Source organism: Pecten maximus, chromosome 3, assembly GCF_902652985.1.
Source record: "Pecten maximus chromosome 3, xPecMax1.1, whole genome shotgun sequence".
In the NCBI taxonomy this organism is placed as follows: domain Eukaryota; kingdom Metazoa; phylum Mollusca; class Bivalvia; order Pectinida; family Pectinidae; genus Pecten; species Pecten maximus.
In genome coordinates, this window is record NC_047017.1 from 24,759,425 (window position 1) to 24,784,598 (window position 25,174).

Genomic DNA, 25,174 nt, shown 5'->3' on the forward strand with positions numbered 1-25,174 from the left:
ACGTCCAATATTTTTCTTTAAATATTAGTTCAAGATTAAGAGGAATAATCGTGAACATCACTGTCCTAATTCAAGTAATTCTTAATACTTTGAATTACTCCATAATACTGTAATTGATTTGTTATTGTACCAAGCATTGTTCATAATTCTGAACACGTTTGAATTATTTTAGAAAGAGCCTTAACAGATTATGTTCAAATGTCATTTTCCTCTATGAATAATTTTGGAAATAATTGTGATAAATCATGCATATTTCCTGTTTGTATGTACTATATTAACGGAGAGTGCCAGTTTGGGCCATTCTGCGACCCGATATAGTGATAATTGATTTTGTAGGAAGATACTTTAAGGTCAGCTGCATATGGTATCCAATTTAAAACAGTTTTTTTGTAGGTTCATCGTAATTTCAGGGGGTCAAAGATCACATGATGTACAATTCTATTTTCAAAGTTCTAGCTGATACAATACATTTGGGTAAAAATGATACTTTTTGAAGTTTCTGCTAGCTAGGGATTAGATAAGGTCAATATGTGTATGCCATCAAACTATTATCATACACTCACAACTATAGCCAACTTTAAAGTATTTTCCAATGAAGATAAACAAATAAACAAAAACTGATTTCCCTATGCAAGCTAAAGTAAAGGAAGAAATGAAAAACCCGAGGCCTTGCAATGTATAATTTTGGTTAAGAACCTGAAAGCCCTTCCATTCATGACGAATATATCTGCCAAACGAGAGAAAACATTTCGAAATATCATTTAGTTTGACCACTTTTAGTACCGCGTCCCATGGTCCTGGGTGGCTGGGACCATGTAATTTACAGTTTTGGTTTACCATTTGCCAAGGTAAGTTAATGTTACATAAAATGTAACTCTTGAGTTTTAAAGCAGAAAATGTAAAAATGTGGACGAACGACGACCGAAGACGAGATGAAGGCCTTTATTCTGACTTTTGCAGAATTTCCCGACACTGATGCCCCGTACTATCTACAACATGTAACCATTGCCCACAGGTCCTACGGCTGTGTGCTATGTTTCCATATATTGCGATACTATAAATGATGACATTGCCCGTACGTGTCACGTCTGTCGGGCTTGTTATTATTACATCTTTAACGGTCAATCAATACACAATAATAAATAGAATAAATAAAATAAAAGATAACAAGGATTGGTTTGCCGTATGTTCCGTTGTGAATAGATTATATTTCGGTTCAATACTGGGTCAGCAACCAACTATTCCTGTTGTCATTTGTAGTTGCACATCACTGCGTCATGTCATGGTCTGGCGACGGTGTTTTACAGGTCGGGTACCGGCAATCTGAAGAGGAAATGGAAGCTACGTTACTCATGCCGCATACAATGTTGCGTTCCAAGCATTTCATTTAAGAATACTTCATTGTGCAGATTTTATTACAAAGGGGTTGGGCTGAAGGCGTCGTCTATACCAGCCCTCTCCCTGAACAGTACATAATATCATTATTTCAATATATATCCGTATAGCCATCCATTGAGTGCATAAAATAGAGAGATATTATCAGATCATAATGAGGTCTCGCAATTTCTATTATTGAAAAAATGTAACTTTCTGAACACGAGAAAAGACATAAGTATCAATAAGATGATTAACAGATTGATGATCGATAATTGACTAATCTATATACACTTTAAACCAATCAGGATTGCAGAATACTGGACCAAAAATTAGCAAGTTAAAGCGTCTAGTTTCTTTGATGAATCTCTGAACTCTCTCTAATTTCATCATATTAATAATATCATTATGATAGTTACAATTATGGATGGATAGTAATTGTTCAGTGATTCAGTTTTTTTCAATGGAATATATTTAAATATCGCCGTTAATAATCAAAATATTATATGTTCCACTATTGTTTCTTTAGACTCACAAGTGATTAAAACAAACTTTTAATAGATATTTTTCTTTGTTTCAGAAACACAGACTATGACGAAGTCGGAAAATTCAGCTTCTTAAATATGGAATTTGTTCCTTAAAGCTGACAGTGCAATTTAAAAAGCATCTAATTGAGATTTAAAAAAAATAATACATGTAAAGATTTCCAAAAATCGTTTCCGAGACATTCCCCAGTTATGGTAGTGTCGTATCTAAGGACGGGCAGACATTTTTCTTTTTTGTTATTCGTGGATACAACCAAGCCGCCGCTGCTATAAACAGAACGTGCTTCGTCACACTCGCATTCACTCTAACCTCAGGTGTTCACTCTGGCACACCTGTATCACCTACACTACATCTGTACACCACGTGACCTACAACTGTATTCGCGAACGACACCAAACAGACGAAGCACTTACCTGTAACCTGAGCAGAAAGATGGTCAGTGTCTCTCAGTTTATCTTTCAAATCTTGTTCAAAATAAAATCTCCAAATAAATGCTGAAAATGCATAACGAATTAATCGTAAATAATCTATCCATTTTCTCACGTGTTTTTCGTGGGTGCAGCCATTTCGTTAAGAAGTAAACAGTCTGAGGAGTTCCAATTTTTACTCGCGTCTAGCACTCGGAACTCCTCGGATATATTCATATTATCTACACTACACTAGGGCTGTTCTAGTGCAGTAGTGCAGTTTTATCACGCTTTACTTGCGTTATGACACGTGCACAAATAATACGAAGACAAGGAAAACATATCAATGGAAACTATGGATATATAATACTGTAACAGTTGTAAAGACTCAGGTAGGAGTTTACTCATATATACTCTGTTTATAATTTTATAAGGTGCATGCTTTTTTTAGGCCAAAATGTATTGTATTGTCAAAATTTTCTTTCCTTTCTTTTATTGTAAAATAAAATTTATATATATATAATTACCTCTTTTAATTCCATATCCAAGTTCTACAATTGCGTACAATGAAAACAAAAACCCGTTGGCGTGTGTATTGAGAACGTTAACTATATAATAATGGAGAGATGCGTCGCTTTGCGCATGTATCGATAGACTGATCCTTGCCTCAATGAACGCACGCACTTTTATAGCGGTTCGTATCCATGCATAACGAAAAAGAAAATGTCTGCCCGTCCTTAGATACGACACTACAATAACTGGGGATGTCTCGAAAACGATTTTTGGAAATCTGTACATGTGTTATTTTTTTTAAAATCTCAATTGGATGCTTTTTAACTTGCACTGTCAGCTTTAATGAACAATGAGACACAAGGATTTTTTTCCTCTTTTCTCTCTCTCTCTCTCTCTCTCTCTCTCTCTCTCTCTCTCTCTCTCTCTCTCTCTCTCTCTCTCTCTCTAAAAGTGTGTATAGATTTGGACCAAGATTTTAATGAGAAGCGCTAGTGATAGTAATGCAAAGAAATCAGTCACCGCTGCTCCAACATGAGGACAATATATTAATTTATCCATTATAAATACCCTAGTAGAGGAAGACATCAGGACAATGCATCAATCAATCCATTATCATTAATCAGAACAATAGGTAGGTGGCTATCTTTGTAGATGAATATATACTGAAACGAAAAAGAAACGCAACATGGAAAATTGTGATTAATTTTGTATTAAATATACATATCTGTATAAAAATCGCGGAAATAAACATGCACCCTGCCTAACACCCATACCAATCTTCAAAATCACCCAAGTGTGACTAGAGACCTATGCACTTCCGGCGCGGTAAAAACATCAAAAACCGTGCCTGTACAAACATATGCGTTCTTTTTTCATTCAAACCAGTATCAATTCATCACTAACATTGAGCCACATCATCGCCAATACTTTTGCAAACAATAATTCCTTTTACAATTATGCCACGGTTATCAAAGGTTGATAGAGGACGTGCTATAGCGATGCTTCTGGCAGGGAACACGCAACTTCACGTCGCTCGACAATTCAGAGTTCACAAATCGACTATTAGTCGATTAGTTTCACGTCTTAACGCAACAGGAAGAGTCGATGACCAGCCGAGATCAGGACGTCCACGCGTAACGTCGCGACGTCAAGACCGGGTTCTTAGGTTGGCACACCTGCGTAACAGGAGATTAACGGCCGCTGAAACGGCAAGGAATACGATTGGTAATCATAACCGTCGAATTCATCCCCAAACAGTGATCAACAGACTGCGTGAGGCTAGTTTGCGTGCAAGACGACAGTACGTTGGTTTACCACTAACACCGCAACGTCGAGCACGTCGTATGCAATGGGCAACGGCACATATGCCCAGACGTTTTCCTATGAGACGTTGGAGGTCTATGCTCTTCACCGATGAATCTCGATTCACGTTATTTCGAGCAGATGGCCGTCAAAGTGTGTACCGGCGTCGAGGCGAACGTTTTGCTGACGCCTGTGTTTTGGAACACGACCGATTTGGGGGTGGATCAGTTATGGTTTGGGCGGGAATCTCCCATGGTTTGAAGACGCCTTTGGTGATAGTCAATGGGAATTTAACGGCCGTACGCTATCGGGATGAGATCCTTAGGCCCCATGTTGTGCCGTTTGTTAGGCAGCATCATCTAACCTTTCAGCAAGATAACGCGAGACCACACGTTGCAAGAGTCTGTAGAGACTTTCTTGCGACACAGAACATTGTTCCTATAGATTGGCCTCCATATAGCCCCGACCTGTCCCCAATCGAGCATTTGTGGGATGAATTAGACAGAAGAATTCGAAATCGCCGTAACCCCCCAAATACCCTCCCTCAGTTAGCAAATGCACTCGTCCAAGAATGGAATAACATTCCAATACGGAAAGTCAATGCCCTGATGAACTCAATGCAACAAAGAATTAGAGATGTGATAACTGTTCGAGGAGGACACACACGATATTAGGGCACGGTTTCAAAACTGCTGCCATTTCAACTTGGATTCACGTAGGGTACTACCAATCATGACCTTCTAGCAAAGTGACCTGTTCTTAAAAATCTCTAAACATTTAAAGGATGTTACATCAATATTCAATATTAACTATTACATATGAAATTTAAACATAATGCTCACAAGTATTATTTTATTAAACCTACAATTTGAAGTTGCGTTTCTTTTTCGTTTCAGTATATAATACGTCACGGGACGTAAGAATACATTGCATACTATTATAATCGCAATACATGCTAAATGTCTTGGTAGTATCTCGGAAGCCGAGGATGTGTACTCGTTGTGTTATCATTAATTGGAGCGCATATGGCTCCGGAGACCGAAGGTAGAAGCGCTACATACATGAAACTACATGTACCAGTATAGGTTTCGTTTCAAGAAGATTTTAGTGCATTTATTCAATTGGTATTGGGCAACAGATTAAAGCCTATATAAGACCTCTTCTTAAGGTGGAATAGTGAACTGTATACATATTATCATATCATTAATAGTATTCCGCAAGAGAGTACACAAATATCACTGTAAAACGAGCTAATATATGCCATAAAGTAAATAATGTAGATTACTTCCCTAACATCATTCTTTCAAAGAGAGAAGTAAACGTTTTAGATTCACTGCTTAATCTAAACGCGTGGTAGGCCTATATGGAGGAAAATAGAGAAGGGTCGAGAGGACTCGAGCTGTACTATGCATATCTTAAAAAATAAGATAACATTATTTATTATATATACCAACACGAAAAATTGTCATGCAAACATCTATTTTTTCATCAGACTCGTACAATATATGTATGTATGCGTCCATATAAGACATAATATTGTGTTTTTCGGTCTTTTTTGTGAAGTTATACAACTTTAAGTATATCATTATCATTAAACAATAAGTAGTAATTCAATTTTGTCATGGATATAAAAACAAAATTTAAATTTGCGATGTATCGAACTATTTTAATTTTAGCATACCTCTCACACATTAGTTTTAAGACCTAAAAGCGGGCACCATGTACTTCGTTATGTGTATGATGATGAACCTTACCGTATGTCATTGGCTCTAATCGCCACCCCTATCCTCTATTACATCGACACTTTAACGGACATTATCAGGTAGAATTACAGGGGATAGTCCCATTTCTGAACAATTCAATATGGCTTCCACTAATGGAAGGAAGCATGGATAATGGATGTCCAGAAATTACAAAATGAAACAAGTTAGAAGTTCTTGGTCATCGTGGGGTCTTAATAGCACATACATATGATATATATATATATATGTATATATATAATGATTATTATGTCATTGATACACTTTCTTGGATGTTATCACTAAGATATAGATGGTAATTGATCCTATCAGACTCGCTTGTCCAGAAGAGGATCCCTTTCCGAAGTAAACGGAAACATGTATTAATCGAGTATACGGATACAATTACTTTCGGTCGCCTCTAACATTTTGTGGCGTGTCTAGTGAGACACCAACAATACAAACCAAGTAAAAGGGCAGTTGTCAATATTCTATTGTGGCCCTCAAATCAATTAAATAATCAACTATGCCTCATCAAGTGGAAGGCACAGAGGTTTATGATCACATGCGTTTGGACGAACTTATTATTCCTTGCTTCCTTAATGTCGCTTTCGTTACAAAGGACACGGAAGAACAACCTCAAATTCTGAAGAGGGTCCATCATTAGTGATTAAGATATACTTACTTTCTATTTCGTTCACAAATGAAAGGATGTGTTCTAACACAAATGTCATCATTCCATTTGAATCCTTTGACACCGCAGATTGCCAAACAGTCCTCTGGTGCATGACTAGGTTCCAATGGAGCCCAGTTGGTATAGCCTATTGGTGTACCGGATGATGCCCATTTCCATTGGCCCTCCTGGCCTGCATCAGTCCCATCCGACCAGTAATTAATGGATGTGATGTCGTCAAGTGCTGTCCACAAAAGATAAATAAAATGAAAGACATTACATTAAATATTTGAAGTAAAAATCTATAAAGTCTTTACAATTAAATCAAATTAAATAATATTCTTAACGGCCCATCAACACCGCCAGGGCATATGGGCCAATAAATGGTAAGTAAAAAAATTGTTTTCACGAAAAACATTAAACAAACGAAATTTTCAAAGACATGTTGGTACACTCAGGTATATAATCTATAATCACAAATGTGGCTATTGTTAACCATATCTTATGGTGCAGACCAACAGCAGAGAGTTTTAAATTTTGCTTTTATTTAAAGTTTCAAATAGAACTTTAAGGCATGTATGGCTGCTATGAAAGCTGTCTCTTTTAGGTTGTAGCTCAATACAATGCTAAAAGATTTGCCTAACTATAAATGGTTCATTGCATGCCAAGCATTGAGCCTGGTCTTTATGCTTCAGTAAGTAAGAATGAGTTTTATGCATGACTCATCCTAAGACAATGACAACCTAGTCTCGATTTAAAAAGTTGTAAATATGCCTTTTTTTGCAAATAAATAAATATAATTATCGAATTTTCGAGGCAATCTGTCTCTTTATCAAGACACAAGTCAATTACAAATGATCACATCTAAACATAGAACATGGAACAGTTACACGAATACAGTGGGTCAATTACGGTAATACTGGGACAATCATGTGCTACGTTTACATGTTCCTCTTGTTATCTGTACGTCTGGGAATAGACATTACTTTATCAAAATCGCTGTTAGGTTTAAAGCGTGATGTTTTAGTGAGTACACATTGTCGCCTTTAATATTTACAAACAAGAATTTTCAATGTAGTCTTATATTACCGAGCACTGAATATTACGGCATGCCCGGGAAAATAATATCAGCCATGGACTGCTATTTACGTTGAATGTGTGCCGCTAATACACATTTTTTTTTTTTTTTTAAATGTCATATATGCAAAGTGACCAACGGTATGGTATTTAAGATTTCATGAAGTGGCTACTTGGCCATTCACGAAAATTATAAATCATATATCATCAAGCCCTTTCCGGACTACTCCATGATGTGTCTCACCACTCCAAATTATGTATCCTAGTATCTGGTCGTGTTGCCATGCGTGTTAACATGGAAGAGGTGGAAAGGGTTATTTGTTTTATTGTTTAACGTCTTACCAAAAGCTTTGGAAGTTTAGGGATGTGTGAGGTGTATACGTGAATTGTACGAGAGTGTGTGTTTTGGGAAGCTGTGGTATCTACGTTGAAAGAAAAGTAAGTAAGAAAGAAAGAAAGAAATCCATCTTTTCAAAAGAAAGGCTTTTGGCCGATTAGATTTTGTGTTCTGAAATGGAAATGTTAACAAATGCATTAATAGCCGCCAAAGAGACTATTTTACGTAAGATTGTTACCAAATCCTCTTGTAAACTTCTGAGATTTGGTATTGTGCTACCTTATTCTTCATTAAATATTGTATAAACTTATCTTTTTAAAATGTACAAGCAAAATAAAAAATGATTAAATAATTATTAAGATAAATAAATACCGTGAACATGAAACAATGTATATCGTATTAAGAGTTGTTTTCTCCGTTTTGATGGAAGCTATACGAAAACATGACCGCACAAAACGCCTCGCGTTTGTGGATTGGCCATATATTCATCACCCAGTTATATGCTACGAAAGAGCTCCCGCTCTTTTGTTATGCCTTATATATTTTACTGTCAACTGTTTTATGATTGAAAGCTCCGATTTCATACAGACTGACCAGACCTTTTTTCAACATAACGTTTATGAAGTAATCGCTTATATTTGATTATTTACGTGTAAAAGAGCTACCGTGGCATATATTGTGTTATCTGCCTGTTTGTTTGTTATAAGATATTTTTAGATTTTTTTGTCATTACTTACTCAATTGTCGATGTATAGTACAATACAAATACAAATTAATACGATACAATAAGCCGCAAGTATAACATACATGTGCCATGAAATTGTTTTTTAATAGGTTGCCAAATCACATTGATAATAAAGTATAAAGAAATATAACTAACCACACTTGTTAGTACTTACCGTGAATTTGATTTAAGGTATTCCGTATAAAGATGTCTACTTTTTCTGTTGGGATCATTACTAGGTGAGCGGACAGGGATAGCGCAGTGTGCCTTCAATATCAAATACATGTCATGTTGGAATATAATTTAACGACTGATGAAATGACACTGAGTGAGTTTAGGCATACTTCTTTGAATAAGAGTATTTGTATTTTTGAAGAATATAGGACATTGATAGTTATAACGGATTGATGATTTAAGGTACATTTATATTTTTTGATAATTCAATTTATCTTAACATATTAGGAGCACATATAATTTTTTCAAATGTCTCATATCAAAATAATAATAATAAATATGTATATATATGTATATATATTACAGATGCGTCCTGCCAGGTCTTTGGTATGTCGACGACCAAGTAGCAAAATTCCTCACTTTGTTTCCATCCAGTGTCGCAGTCGGTGACATACACTATCAAGAAAAGGAAATAGAAACAAAAACATCACTTTATTGATTACAACAGTTACTGTACATGTGAAGGCAAATGCTTTCCATCGTCAACAGGAGAATAGGTTTAGTTACTGCTATCTCATTTGATAAAGGGATGCCTAACTGAAAAAGCACCCCCCCCCCCCCCCCGCCTACCACCGCCACATAAAAAAAAAAACAACACACAGCAAACAAGCGTAAATATATGTGTATTTTATGCAAATAATGCCTAGTGGTATTTATCTAGATATGTATGGCGGGTGGCGCGAAGCAAAATATGCTTACTCTTCGGGAGCACCTTTACTGGATTTTGTTTACAGATGGTGAAAAACGAATTGAAAGTTAGAATTATTCTTTGTTGCTAAGAAAGAATATAAACTGCGGGTATTTCTGACTAGGGGATTAGTAGCCGTAGATCGTGAGTTCGAGGCCCCGTCAAGGCACGAGTCATAAAAGGGTCTTTCTTCGTAATTAGTGTTCCTATGTTATCTATATATCAAGCTATTCAACAGAGTATAATTACGACAGGAAATTCAACCTTCTGATCAACAACACATAGTCCATATGGTACAGTGAGTTGATATTAAGGTATATAAAGGTTCATTGGATGTCATGAAGTCCTGTAGATCGTCTCTCTTTAGCAATGTGTAAAAAAATGTGCGACCCAGTCTTTTGAGGGAGAGAACGATCCCCTCTTTCCTGATTTCCCTGTAACAAAGACACCATAGAAAAGGATACTCTTGATAAAGTGTAATTCATTCTCATGATATATATTCAATCATTCTTCCCCTTTGGACTTCGGAAACGACGAGAAGAATAAAAGGATAGTGAAAAATGATATTGTGAACGTGAACTTACGATACCAAACATAGGTGGATTCCTCATACTGTCTTTGTCTCAGATCGTCAAGTGGACTACAGGTCTGTGTGACTTTATTATACGCAAAAGCCAAACAGCTGTCCATCTGCTGGCTGTATTCGGCACATTCCAGCGATGAACGAGTTGTTGTAACATTGAAGCTGGACTTTGGTAAATGATTCCGAATAGTCGGTATCTCTGACCAGACCTTCTTACTGCATAATGTGGATTTGATTATAAGAAACAACACGCCTGTAAGTAGATAAATAAACATAGTATTTCTATTATAGGAATGATAGGGGCATGATCTGGAGTTTGGCGGCAATTTAAAGGTAAGGGTCTATTTTCCTGGCCTTTCAGCCATATTGAATGATGTAGAAATCAAAACAAAATATCAACATATCACTACAATGTTACCGACTTTGATTGGTAAAAAGCTTTTGAAAATACCTGTTAACATAGATAATTGGACATGAAAACGCGAAATTAAGTCATCAAGAAAATAAATTGGTTTACAGTACTTTATTCAGGTAAATCTTTTTTTCGGGTTTTTTACACCCAGTTGTACTAGCAAATGTGTTCCCTATCATCCAACCAAACATTGAGGATACCCCGCTTAATTAGTTAAGCCTAAATATTCAGCATAGCAACCTTAATAAATCCCCATCATCCAACTAAATATTGAGGTTAGCACCTTTAATTAATCTCTTTCAATCATCTAATTAAACATGGAGCACTCAAGATAAGTCTCCCATCATCCAATTGAAAATTGAGGGTAGCCCCTTAATAAGTCCCTATCATCCTACTAAATATTGAGGATAGCACTCTTAATACTTCCCCTGTCATTCAACTAAATATTGAGTATAGCAACCTTAATAAGTCCTCATCATCCAACTAAATATTGAGGATAGCACCCTTAATACTTCCCCTGTCATTCAACTAAATATTGAGTATAGCAACCTTATAAATCCCCATCATCCAATTAAATATTGAGGATAGCAGCCTTAACAAGTCCCCATTATCAAACTAAACATTGAAGATAGCAACCTTAATAAGATGCATTTGACTCAGAGGTATCGTTTTTAATAGACTTAATGAAGAAGGCATTTTGAATAAGTCACTTAAAAATGATGAAATATCTCAATTGATGGTTCTGTTTCATCTTCGCGAAGAAAGAAGGAATCATTTATAAATATTTTATCTTTTAAAAGCGTTTTCAGAGTGGATCTTTAATTTAAAATATCCGGGGTAATATTGATCGGATGTTACTGTAATTCCTATTAAATATGCATGTTGTCTAAGTGATTATAAGCAAACGCACTTGAGGTATGACGAGAATCTAATTTCTAAGTGAAAATTTAACCTCAACCACTTATCAGCACTTGCTTGGTGGTTTGGAGATATAATAACATATATACATGCAACATAAGGATCCCTCGTGGGCCTTTCAAATGGTTATAAAAAACAAGTGCGTATTTACTGAATATTCAAATCCGTCGAGTTAGTGATGCGTACATAGGTCCATGTATTGTTGGATTGTAGGATTTATAGTTCTTAGATTGGTTAATTCTAAACCGGAAAGGAGGAATTTGCATTGATCATATCCATCAATCTATCGTCATTTTTTTTTTATCTCGTTAATAGTATTGAAGTTAATGAATTCATAGATTGCAGGATATGTAATAGGAGGGGTACCGATTTTTGGTCTTTCTGTGGCAATCGGTGATAACGCTAATATTTTGCAGAAAGACAGTTTAAGATATGCTTCATTTTGTATTATGTTCTTCCGATTTTGTGTGGGCTAATGAAAAATTGAGGGGTCAAAGTAGGACACTGTTAAGTGAACATTTCTTTCAAACTAAATATTGTCGTATTGTTTTTTAATATCAAATACCAAAAACGTCCATTGACAAAATCCAAAATATATTGATAACAATGATCACGACGTTATGGAGATCATGATCTGTATTTGGCAAGTTACTGATCACGCAGGGTTCTTGTGGACCTTTTGGTGGGGCACCAAAGGGGAAATATAGTGGATTTTCAGACAATTCAATTCATTTTGGCTTTAAGACTTGAGCTGCTGTTAAAGTAAACGATGAAAAAGTATTATTAAAATACAATATGTTGATAACAAGCTCATCTATTTTTTATTTTATTATTGTTGTAATATTGCATTTGCGTATTCCTGAAGTGAAACTGCGGCTATTAATGCAAAGGATTTGAGTTTTTCTGGACATCCACGTTTATTATGAGATGCAATAGCTAGTAAGGCTGGTTGATTGTTAATCTATGTTTATAGTATACAGGTGTATGCCCACTAGCACATCTCCTAAGCATCGAATCATAGTATTTTACCGCCGTATTGGCATCGTAGTGACACCGTAGGACCACCGCATGACCACCGTACATGGATCCGTGACCAACCGGGAATACAGTATTGTTCCGGGGACACGAAGACTTACAAAATGTTACGGTGAAGCACGGCAGCACCGCCGTATGCATCCGTAGTATTGCCGTTCTAGAAACTGCTATCGGGAAGTACCACGGTTTCCGTACTGATTGCTATTGATTCGTAGTGGCTACCGTAGTGTTACCAGCATAAGCCGTGGCAAGGTAGTATTGAAATCAAAATAGGCCATTTAGACAGTAAGTGACCTTCACCTACTTTATCATATTTTACTGTTTTTGAAGTGAATTATTAAAATCTGGTAATTATTCAACAGAATTTTTTACTGCAATACATGTATTTAGTTTGTAAGAACCTCAGCAAAAAATAATCCCCCCCCCCCTCCCAATTCGTTTATGTTTGAACATAATATCTTAATATCATAGTAATCTTCCTACAAAATATTACCATGATCTCTGCTTGGCAGCCCGCCTTTAACTAATTAGATAAATTATAATACTGATTTACTGATTACATATGTATGCCATAATATAATTTCAATTATTATTTTACAATGCTGTCATCGGCACTGATCTGCACCCAGCCTGACTCAGCATTTCCGTGCTTATGGGGCACAATAAGGGTTTTGATTTCGTTCAAAACTAGAAGTTTTTACGCATGAAAATAAGGACAATAATTTTAAATCTTAACCAATTACTACCGACGTCATGACATCGCAAATGCATTTTCAGATGACTCCTGATTCATCATTAACTTCCTCACCGTGTGCATTTTTTGCCCGCTTCAAAGTTAACCCGCACGGGGCCTCATGCATATTAGATGAGAGACACCGGCTTACTATCTTTATTTGTTTTCACATGGCTAACAGACCATACCGCTTCGATGATGCATGGTGATGTTTGCTTCATGTTGACACTTTTGATTAGTACGCAATTAAATCTTAATGCGCCTTCGTCGTTGATGCAGCGTATCAGTTTCCCAGTTTTATAGTTAAATTCATTCTCTTTACAAACATAGAAAAATCAACATTTCAATACATATATAATACAATAATGGTTTTCATAGTTGATATAATAGATACATTTACAAACTTACTATGGCGGACAAACCGCGGAAAATATAAATCATTAGTATTAGGATTGGAATTTGATTATATTTGTTCTCTTCTATGAATAATCTCCTAAATAGAACTTTCTTTCACTTGTAAATTATGTAATTCTAACAAAGAGTGAAACTCGTCTCCAACATTTCCATTATTACAATATATGCAATTTTTACAAAGTGTAATCCGCTCTCTATCACCAAGCTGTTCAACTTGATTTTAGAATTCTATATCCTATAACACACAGACTGAGAATAATTAAAAACATCGCTTTACCACATTTGAATAAGATAAGTTTTACTGTTAACTTAAACTATTTTTAATGTATAGTCGAATTTCCCATTGAACCACATTATAACATTTCTGATAATGTTAATGTCAGCCATGGACTGTTAAAACCATGTTTGCTATTTCTACTATATAAGACATTGTACAATATATATGCAAAAGGTAGGGTTTCCAGCAATATTGATTTCCATAGGGGTCGGCCTTACGAATTATGTTACCCTTAGAGACCACTCGCCGATACATTACTTAGTTTATTTGTCTATACATTTAACCCTAATTAATCGACGATACACTTGCCAAATTAATCAATTTGTAACTAAATTCATCATCATTCTTTATTCCTCAAAAATGAGAGTACATGTATATAGTAATAATATTTACAAAGAAATTATGTTGTTTTAGTAGTCTTAACTACAATGTCTCTTATTTCATGGACATTTATTTAGTTATCAATATTAAAGCATAAGTTTGCAGCTTTTCGGAAGTAAAATACACAGTCTAATATGAACTCTTGATGAATTGTTTCATTTTCAAAATATAGTTTTTCATGGTTGCCCTTAAAAAGGGTCTTGACGAAATCCTCTTCCGACAAATTTTCAAGAACAACATATGTTTGGACGCCAAAATAATCAATTAGTTTAGTCATAAATGTGTCTCTCAGAAGAAAAGTAGACGTACAATTATTGGTGAAGTGTCTTATTGTATCAACCATGGGCCGCTCACAAATTCTGCAGATTTGTCCCTGTTCATTTGGCACACACGTCAACATTTTACATATATACAGTCTTGTTGAATTATGACTATTCGGCGTATTTAGCATAACATATGGTTTGCTATATGAATTGTGTCTGTCTTTAAATCGCATGAAGTCACTATCAGCATTAATTCTACTAGTAAGTTGTTCATCTTCTCTAATTTCTATTGAACCTCTTACAATATATTTCCAGTTTAACTTAGATGGGAATTCCGCACTATGAATGTAAACTTTGATAAATTCGATGAGGTTACATTTTCCAGTACAGCTATCAGATCAGGAATAAATCCTATTTGCCTATCGTGAGTTCGATATATGTATTTGTATAGTCTCCGGATGAATATTTGTTTTGGTATACTAGTTGCTTTGCAGTTTATTAAACATTGTAGAAAGTTCAATTTTCTTTTGTCTATTACAGCAGTAATTCGATGAAGTCCGACTAGACTTTCACACATATCGGATCTTGTCGATGTTCGTAAGGTAAGGATCAATTTAACAGCATAATGTTGGAAGGTCTCTAATTTTTGTATATCGCGTTTTGTCATATTATTCCACATTTCACATCCATATAATACTGATGGTAAAATTACTTTCTTATAGATACCAATAAGAGTTAATGGATTAGTATGCACACAGTCGGTACCACGTCGTGTCATGGCGTGGAGCATGTTTCGTCCTTTAAAGCAAGCTTTCTCAATAGCAGCTGAACACTTTAAATCTGATGATATAAGTATACCTAAATGGGTTTCCGATTCCGATGTTTGTAGTGGGTAATTACTGATTTGCCATTGGAAAATGCAACAATTTCCTCCAAAAGTAAGGACAGAACATTTGTCCGAATTAAATTTGAATTTCCATTTTACCAAGTAGTTACTTGCTACGTCGAGAAGAGTTTGTAATGCCTTTGGGCTTGTGGCTATTAAGGCAATATCGTCCGCCAAGGATGGGCTGCAGCTTTTGATTGAGAGGACACGGGCTCCGACATCAGTAAATTCCATCTCGTCTAGAAGGTAATTCATGTGAATAAGATACAAAATGTGGAGATAACTCCTCCTTGTCGGACTGATCTTTATACGGGAAACCACCTTGATGTTACATGATTGGTGACAACAGCACTACTGATTCCTTTGTTCGAGTTGCAAAGTATATGGAATAGATTACCAGTTATTCCCATATCATAAAGTTTTTGGAACATCCCTTTGTGTTGTACTGTATCGAAAGCCTTACATGTGTCAAGGAACGCTACAAACACCTTACTATTTTGTTCCAAGTTCTCGAATATAGTTTCATGTAGGTTAAATGAAGCGGTAATACAACTAAGACCTCTCTGGAATCCTTGCTGTTGTTTATTAGGAAACGCAATAGATTGATTTTCCATCCATCGCGTTACGCGAGCGTATATAACTTTCTCCATCAGTTTATATAAGATCGGAAGCAACGATATCGGTCTATAATTATTTGGATCGTTTTTCTTCTTCTTTCCACCCTTATATACAGGAATTATTAGACCTCTTTTCCATGTTTTTGGAATATAACCTGTAGAGCGTATATTGTTGAAAAGAGTTGTTATTACTTCAATCAGCATTTTCCCACCATATCTAATGTGTTGGTTGGTTAATGAATCTATGCCGGGAGCCTTTTGCAGTTTGAGTTGTCGAATTGCCGTATTCAGTTCTTCGAATGTGAATGGAGTATCAAGTAACTCTACATTTTTATGCAGAAGTGTGGAGTTATAGTCGTCGTTCGTATTATCAGCATAGAGATGCTCATAGAAATCAGCAAAAGTTTCTGCGATTCCTGAAGGATCATGGATAACTGTATTTCCCGAAAGCAGTTGTGTGCATTGGTCTGGTGTTTGGTTTTTGCGTTTGCGAATAGTTCGCCAGAAGAGCCGAATATCCATATCAGCAGTTTCATCGAGTTCATTGTTCATATTTGTCATTTACGAATTAAAAGCGTCAGTGTGCATGTTTCTGAAGTTATTTTTAGCTTCTTTGTAGTCCTTGTATGATTTAAATTCCATTCCCCGTGGTTTATTTTCTCTAATCCACTTCAGACGTTTGTTCATGGCATTATTATGCACGTTCTCAAGGTCTGTTGTCCAGTATGGCTTCAAGTATTGTTTAAATGTTGACTTAGGGATAGCTTTATCGGATGCCAGGGACATACACAACACAAGTTGTTCATAAACTGCATCTAAACCAAACTGCGTACTTCAATCAAAATCCTGGATTTGCGGTTAATAATAATTGGTATGAAATCAGATTGTCTACATTTGCTTTATGCCATGCGATGCGGCTATCGGTATTTCGAATGTTTATTTCGTGATGCGCGATGCCAAAGTCAAAGCTTGTCACATTTGGTAGATGATCCGATGCTAGTTCTATTTCTGCGTTGTCCATGATATAACTATTTTTGATATTTGCGACGGTAGATTGATCGGTGATGATATAATCTAGCGTTGTTTTGCTCGGTCTAAACGTGTACTTTGTTCCAGAGCACATGGATAGTTTATTTACTACACACATACACGTTTCATTGATGACGTGATTTAGTACAAGCGCTTTCTGTTTTGCCACGTGGTATTTAGGATTTTCAAGGATGCGCGCGTTGAAGTCGCCAGCCACAATGACTTTTCCTCTCTGTTCATAAAAGTTTAAAGCATCGCAGAGGTATTGCATCGTTTCTTTGTATGCATTGAGGTCACTGTTACTTTGCATATACACTCCAAATATCTAAAGCGGTCTTACAAAGTTCTCTCCATATAATTCGATAGCTACTATACGATTGTTTATAATTTCGTCTAGTTTGCGAATGCTGAATTTCAAGGACATTTTAACAAGAAGAGCCACACCGGTATTTTCCGTTGTTTCTTTTGGTTGTTTGGCGTATATCGGATAGTACATTGAATTAATTGCTTCTAAGTATTGCAGCGAGTATTTTAATAGTTTGTGTTCAGTTATCGCAATGACATCACAGTCGTGTTTTGTATCAGTTCGGAGACACATTTGCAGGAGGAAAATATACCTCGTACGTTCCATGTCATAATCGAGAGCACCATAATCAAGGAAAGCATTGCTTGGATTGTTGATAAGATTTTTGGATGTAGAAACAAATAAACAATCTAATTATAGTCGTCGCGATGCGGATTATATCTCCATGAGTTTTCATAATCTCGATTGTAACGATCATAATAGTCTTTGTCTTCGTACCAGTCAGTATTTCCCGTTCTATGATGGTCAGCAAAGCTATTGTCATTTACTTTCCATCTAGATTTGTTACGTTCTTGGTTTTTTTTGTCGTCTATTCTTTCCTGCCATTCTTTATTACTTAACCATGGTCTACAAACGACGCTTTCGGGCCAGAAATCGGTCTGGTCAATGATAACCGCATGGTCGGCAGCTATGTTAAGCTTGGCAGTGTATGAACCATTCCGCTGCCTGAATAATCTAAGGTCCGTTACTTTGACTCCTTTGTTTTGAACGTAATTCAGAATTCCCGTTTGAGTAGTTTCTGGTCCTATACCGCTAAGGTAGTATCGCGCTGCTCGTTTACGTTTAACGCCAATGAACACATCTTTACTGGGTATGTTTTCGTCGTTGATCGATGATTTATCAGACATTGTGTTGTCTTTGTCTTTGCAAAATACATTACTGTTTCCTCCGTTCGTACCAGCCGGGGATGAATTAAAAGTACGGCTTGATGCGCGTCCATGTCGGGATTTTCCATTGCGCGTATGCGCTTCCATAATATCATAATTGCAACGTTGGTTATCGCGTGTTTCATTCGCGTGTACGATGTTGTGATATGTCGTATACCGCGCTTTCATTTGTGTTTGATCATTGACTTTAATATTGTCATTATCAGAGGAGATCAAATTGTTACCTGGAGGACAGGGTTTTGTTGAAGACGCGTTATTCAACCGAGTGTCGTTGGTGTTAGAACGCACGTATTGTGATCCGTCATCCGTGACACAGGTGTTTTCCTCGACAGGCCGGTCACCATGTTCTCCGAACACTTACCTGGCGAGTCGGTATTGCTAGGTATGTCAATCATAACATCAACTGCGCTGGGGTTTCCCGAGGGGCAATTATTCGTCAAAACAACTTCCGAAAATGATTTATGCGAATGTTCCGCCTTATCGCAAGAATTTGATACGACACTGTGCAGCTCTTGCACAACCTTTGCTAGATGAGTATTTCCGTCTCTTAATTCCTGCACAAGGTTTACCAGTTGTTTTTCTTTTTGAAGGCTTTCTTTAAGTGTAAGTTCGACAACTTTTAGTCGCTCGCATATTGAATGAAGAACACTGTTGTTTTCAATTTCATTTAATTCATTCGACATAGCAGCATGGCTTCCGCTTTGAGATAGAAATTTAGATTGTCTCGAAGAAGTTCGATCGCAAAGAGGTGTACACGTAATTAAATTACTTGACAAACTCCCTTCATGGGCCTCTGAGGCGCATTTACCTTTACTGAATACAATTTCAATTTCTGATGAATCGCCAAGTATAAATGCCTGAATAATAAAATAGTCTCTTGCATATTTTACGTGGTTTGGGCTATTCGTTGTTGTTTTTCGTACGACAAGTTTCCCTTTCCGATAACCAGAGATACCCCTAGCTCGGCCTAATAAAACACTTCTATACCACATGATGGTACCGAGCGAATCTTCACATATTTCACTTATTTTCTTTATATAAGACTCGCGAAGAAGATGCATAAGTTCAATGTTAAGCTTGTCTACATATTCTTGATTAACCACTTGGCCTTGGGGCACAATAAGGGTTTTGATTTCGTTCAAACCTAGAAGGTTTTACGCATGAAAATAAGGACAATAATTTTAAATCTTAACCAATTACTACCGACGTCATGACATCGCAAATGCATTTTCAGATGACTCCTGATTTATCATTACCTTCCTCATTGTGTGCATTTTTGCCCGCTTCAAAGTTAACCCGCACGGGGCCTCATGCATATTAGATGCGAGACACCGGCTTACTAACTTTATTTGTTTTCACATGGCTAACATACCATACCGCTTCGATGATGCATGGTGATGTTTGCTTCATGTTGACACTTTTGATTAGTACGCAATTAAATCTTAATGTACCTTCGTCCTTGATGCAGCGTATCAGTTTCCCAGTTTTACAGTTAAATTCATTCTCTTTACAAACATAGAAAAATTAACATTTTAAAACATATATACATACAATAATGGTTTTCACAGTTGATATAATAGATACATTTACAAACTTACTATGGCGGACAAACCGCGGAAAATATAAATCATTAGTATTAGGATTGGAATTTGATTATATTTGTTCTCTACTATGAATAATCTCCTAAATAGAACTTTCTTTCACTTGTAAATTATGTAATTCTAACAAAGAGTGAAACTCGTCTCCAACATTTCCATTATTACAATATATGCAATTTTTTACAAAGTGTAATCCGCTCTCTATCACCAAGCTGTTCAACTTAATTTTCGAATTCTATATCCTATAACACACAGACCTGAGAAGAATTAAAAACATCGCTTAACCACATTTGAATTAGATATGTTTTACTGTTAACTTAAACTATCTTTAATGTATAGTCGAATTTCCCATTGAACCACATTATAACATTTCTGATAATGTTAATGTCAGCCATGGACTGTTAAAACCATGTTTGCTATTTCTACTATATAAGACATTGTACAATATACATGCAAAAGGTAGGGTTTCCAGCAATATTTATTTCTATAGGGGTCGGCCTTACGAATATATGTTACACTGAGAGACCACTCGCCGATACATTACTTAGTTCATTTGTCTATACATTTAACCCTAATTAATCGACAATACACTTGCCAAATTAATTGATTTGTAACTACATTACTAAATTACTAAACCAAGAACACAGATTGCCACAAAACATAAAAATGATGATTCATAGGACATAGGATAAACTACAGTATATACAAAAACTTAAACAGTTAGTATACTGACGATCATATTTCTAAAAGATTTAATCAAAGTTGTAAACAAATGACATTTTGAATGTCTTCCATATTTAGTCCATTCAAAATTTAGCTAGCGTACAGTGAGCATCACCGCTAAGCCTAGCTCTGTTCAAAGAGCAAAACGTGATTTTTGGCTTTGATTTGTGTTGCCCAATGACTGAATGATAGTGAACATTACAGACTACATGTTACACTTCCAACCTTAATGTACACATGTGACTTTCTGATAATAGAACAACCCGGAGAACGCATACAAGTAATGCCAACATATGTAGGCCGATTCTGCCATTACACATAAACAGATTATGATATTTACAAAATCCCAGCAACTGGTTGCCAAAGTTATAATGTGTTCACATTACATCTACATTTTGGTAAATCGTACTCTTCAAACACACTCCAATTCACACAGTTTTCCAATATTTCAACACTGTCATTGATGTCATCATCAATATCTTCTACACCATTAGGACAGATCGTTCTTGCATTGAAATCGCTCAATAAACAGACATAGCAATGAATGGTTGACGTAAATATTCGTTTTCCAATTCACTAGACGGGACACAAGTACAATACATCGTATGCTCAAGAGGAATATATACAATTCATAATATGTCATAATTGTTAAACACTTTATCTATTTTGAACCAAATAACATTTACTTTCTGTGTTAATGGAACATATACACTGTTCACCTATATAGCTATTTAATGTTTGCTTGAATGCTATGGCGATTCTACCCTTCTGGAAACAAATAGTTACAGATCCAGGAAGATTAGTTATGTCACAATCATCTGGTTTAAATTCTGTTAGAGATAATGTGTCATTTTATGACTTACAACTAACTGAATAAATTAGTTCTGAGGATACTGCGATTTTGTAAGTAAACTGCATACATTAAGATTTGTACATTGTCAATACATACAGACCTATTTACATTAATAGTCTTACTACACGTGCATGTCAAAAAGACAAAACTTACGACAAAATTGCCACAGGTGTTGATTTCACTGTCGGTTGGATGGGCATGTGCCATGTTCGATCAAGTAAGGCCGGTTTGCAGAGGTAATTTTAGATTTATTTCAACCTTCTGGACACAATATCGGTTCAGTATTTGGAATTCTGAGGGATCGGTATCGGGGAGATTTATATTACTTTCATAACGAAGGATTCATTCCGTACATCGCCATTTCGATCGGTAGAATGAGGTGATTGGTTTTGAAAAAGGATCGTTATGGGAAAGGTGCACTTTCAATGTATGGTTTTGAAATTATCTTACGTCAAGTTATTACGCTAATCAGTCTCAAATCAACACTGGTGAATCAATATATTATTAATATATTAATTGTAATCAAATTATTATGTAGATGACATAACTTGTGATTTAGGTTCACGTTACCTGTGTGTCTAAGATCATACTTATTTGAGACGTACAACAATTGACAGGTGCAATACGGATCGATAGCATTCGATGTAGGCAATATATACCAATATAAATAGCTACATTATAACCACGAGGTAACAAACCACACCAGACCTTAGGCACCTATCCAATTTGAAATATTATAAATTACCGTCACTCCAGAAGTAATGTAAGACATGTTGTGCAATAAACAATATTTTTGTCCTTAATTTGTCGGAAACAGAAGCGTGATCTCCAGAGTGGCATAAAAAGCAAATGTGATATCGTTTCTTTGTACTTTTTCTATATCATTGAATTCTACGTTGGACAATATCCATTTAATTCTGGTCATGTGCAAAAGCATGGCTTTGGTCTCATTTATGCTAAAATGCATGAGTTTGAGTAAACAAATGTAGACTTGTTGAAAGTGACATCTTAGAGATTGTATAAGCCAAACTAGATTTTGCTTTGAGTCGTCATAGAATGGGTGATATAGAGGTTACACAACGAGTGGTTGTTGGATATGGAATTTATTTCACACGAGTGAGTTATTTTTTCAAGGTCACAAAAGACACGAGCTTTAGCGAGTACGATATGATTGAAACATACCATTGTATTATTGTACAATTTCATTATATTATTGCACTACCTCATTATACGTTAGATACGATACTGACAAGCTTCTTCGCGAATCCGAAGTAAATGGAACTTTTCGCCAGGGTCACTTTTTGCATAATTACTACCGCCAAATAGATGATTTCTGACGGAGAAGCTGCTGGTCATATTTTATTTGTAAGTTCAACCTCCAATGCTTTTAAAAGCTTATCGTGGTACGTGTGAATGATATGATGACGGAATGGTATAATGGATAATATAGAAGAATATAACGATTAAACAAAATAATATAATGACGAGAGTAAATGATATAAAGATAAAAGGTAATAATATAATGATGAAATCAAATGATATAACGACAACAGCGTATAATATAATTATAATATTTTATATGTTGTTGTTTTTCGATCATTAGTGATGTTGTAGGCGATAAAAGTCATAACTGTGAACTCATTGGTTGGCCAACCTTTTTATTATGGTTTAGATACAAGCATAGTTTCAACAGTAGTGTAATGACTATCCTGGGCTGCCGCCAAGGACATTGTCTTGGAGTGGCCCGTTGACCGCCTCCCTGACTACTGCCACGGACTCCTTACTATGGGTCCTTAAATACAAAAGATACGCATGTCCAGTAGTCCACTTGGCATGGTGATATAAACATTTACATAATAAAGTTAGATAATACATACTAACGCCAGGTATTTAATCTTATGCCCTGGTCAACAGACATGTGATCAATATAGATTAGGTAACCTAGCTTACTACATGTCTGGTAAATGTTTTGCTGTCTGACTATACACATGTATAATATTTTTGTCTGAAACATGTTTCGGTACATTATGGTGTAACGTAATCATATAACGATAACATCATAAATACAATGATAAAATCAAATAATTTAATCACAACATATAATAATATATCGGTAAAATCGAATAATATATTGATAAAGTCTAATAATATAATGAAAATAGCATAGCAATTTATATATTGTTTTATGGTCATGTGTGACAGCTATGGCGTTCCATACCATACCATATCCGTAAAATTTGACGGATGTTTAGGAACGAACATAAAAGCGTGTATTGTGTTGATTTTAGTAGGCAACGTCGTTTCAGCCTCTGATCTAAACTATCTGTAGTAATACAGCAGTTACAATTGACTTTACAGTACCTGTATATAATTTTGGTAATATGTCATGTCAGGTTTTTACTGTAATTAGTCGCAAATAAACACAGGCGTATCAATAAGTATATCATTATATTACGTTTTTATATAAAATGCAATGTGCGTGATATGAAATGTGATTCTAATTTTCCTTACCTGAAATCATGGAAACGTCCGCCATTTCCACCCGTGTGCTAATGAGCCTACAATATACTTGTTGGAGACATACAACACGGGTCACGTGCAATGCGAATCGATATAGGACCTTCATTATAAGTATATGGTGTTCATAGCCACAAACATATTAGTTATCATATAATATTTTTTTTATCATAGTTGGTCGGTAACAAAAGGAGGTCTCCAAAGTGGTATAAAAAGCAAATTTATTTTTTGACAAATCACTAGAACATAAATGTACGTTATATGCAACATGTTTATTAACATCAAACATCACATCATAATACAGTTACAAGTTATTATACAAAAAGAATAACCAATTATTTTGGCACAAGGGGCAAACTCGGTTCTAATCCCACTTATATGTATCTTAGCTAGCCTCATTTCTCATGTCATGTTAAAATTTGATACGACAAGTACAATATGGGCGAGTCATGACGTCATGGTTAAGAGGAATAAGGTTGCACTGCAGAGGGTAAATCAATGGTTCTCAACTCGGTGTAGGCAAATGTTTGTATGTCTAGACCATATATGATAGTCTGGCTACTCGAGTATATGGTGCTAGGCCCGCAAGAGCCGGAAGAGAATTCTTGAATCTATACCCCTCAACTCGGTGTAGGCTACACGTGTTGCTACAAGAGCCGGAAGAGGGGTATGCCCACGAATGAAATAGATGGGTTAGTCACGCCATCCTCAACTCGGTGTAGCGGTGCTATCAAGAGCCGGAAGAGGAGGAGGACTGAAGTTACATCCTCAACTGGGTGTAACGTGATCGCTACAAGAGCCGGAAGAGGATCAGATATATACAAGATTGGACTTGAAACAGCAATAGGTTAAATAACACTTAATTCGAATATTGAAATTTTGGGGAATTTAAGTATTAATTGTTTGTATATTCCCCCTGAACGAACAATCAATACTTAGGAAAGCCAATGCATAGAAAAACCGCTAAACAAATTCACAGTTGCACTAGAACCTAAACTCCGAGTTTGCCCATCCTAACTTAGTTAGTCATACATTGTGGTACATTTTTAATATATTTTCATGTATAATAT

The 25,174-nt window shown here is 35.9% G+C and overlaps 3 protein-coding genes across 3 annotated transcripts in view; 1 reads left to right on the plus strand and 2 right to left on the minus strand.

The window, feature by feature from the left end:
• LOC117323675 overlaps positions 1-25,174 on the plus strand; it is a 105,578-nt gene that overhangs the window by 15,669 nt on the left and 64,735 nt on the right. The window lies entirely within an intron of this gene.
• On the minus strand, positions 927-8,978 carry LOC117323678 (perlucin-like). Its single transcript, XM_033879051.1, has 3 exons — positions 8,868-8,978; positions 6,567-6,798; positions 927-1,323 (listed from the first exon to the last, which is right to left on the minus strand). The coding sequence occupies exons 1-3, from the start codon at positions 8,923-8,925 to the stop codon at positions 1,302-1,304; spliced, it is 312 nt and encodes a 103-aa protein (XP_033734942.1). The 5' UTR covers positions 8,926-8,978; the 3' UTR covers positions 927-1,301.
• Positions 9,027-24,192, minus strand: LOC117322672. Its single transcript, XM_033877609.1, has 4 exons — positions 24,099-24,192; positions 10,199-10,450; positions 9,231-9,322; positions 9,027-9,038 (listed from the first exon to the last, which is right to left on the minus strand). The coding sequence occupies exons 1-4, from the start codon at positions 24,121-24,123 to the stop codon at positions 9,027-9,029; spliced, it is 381 nt and encodes a 126-aa protein (XP_033733500.1). The 5' UTR covers positions 24,124-24,192.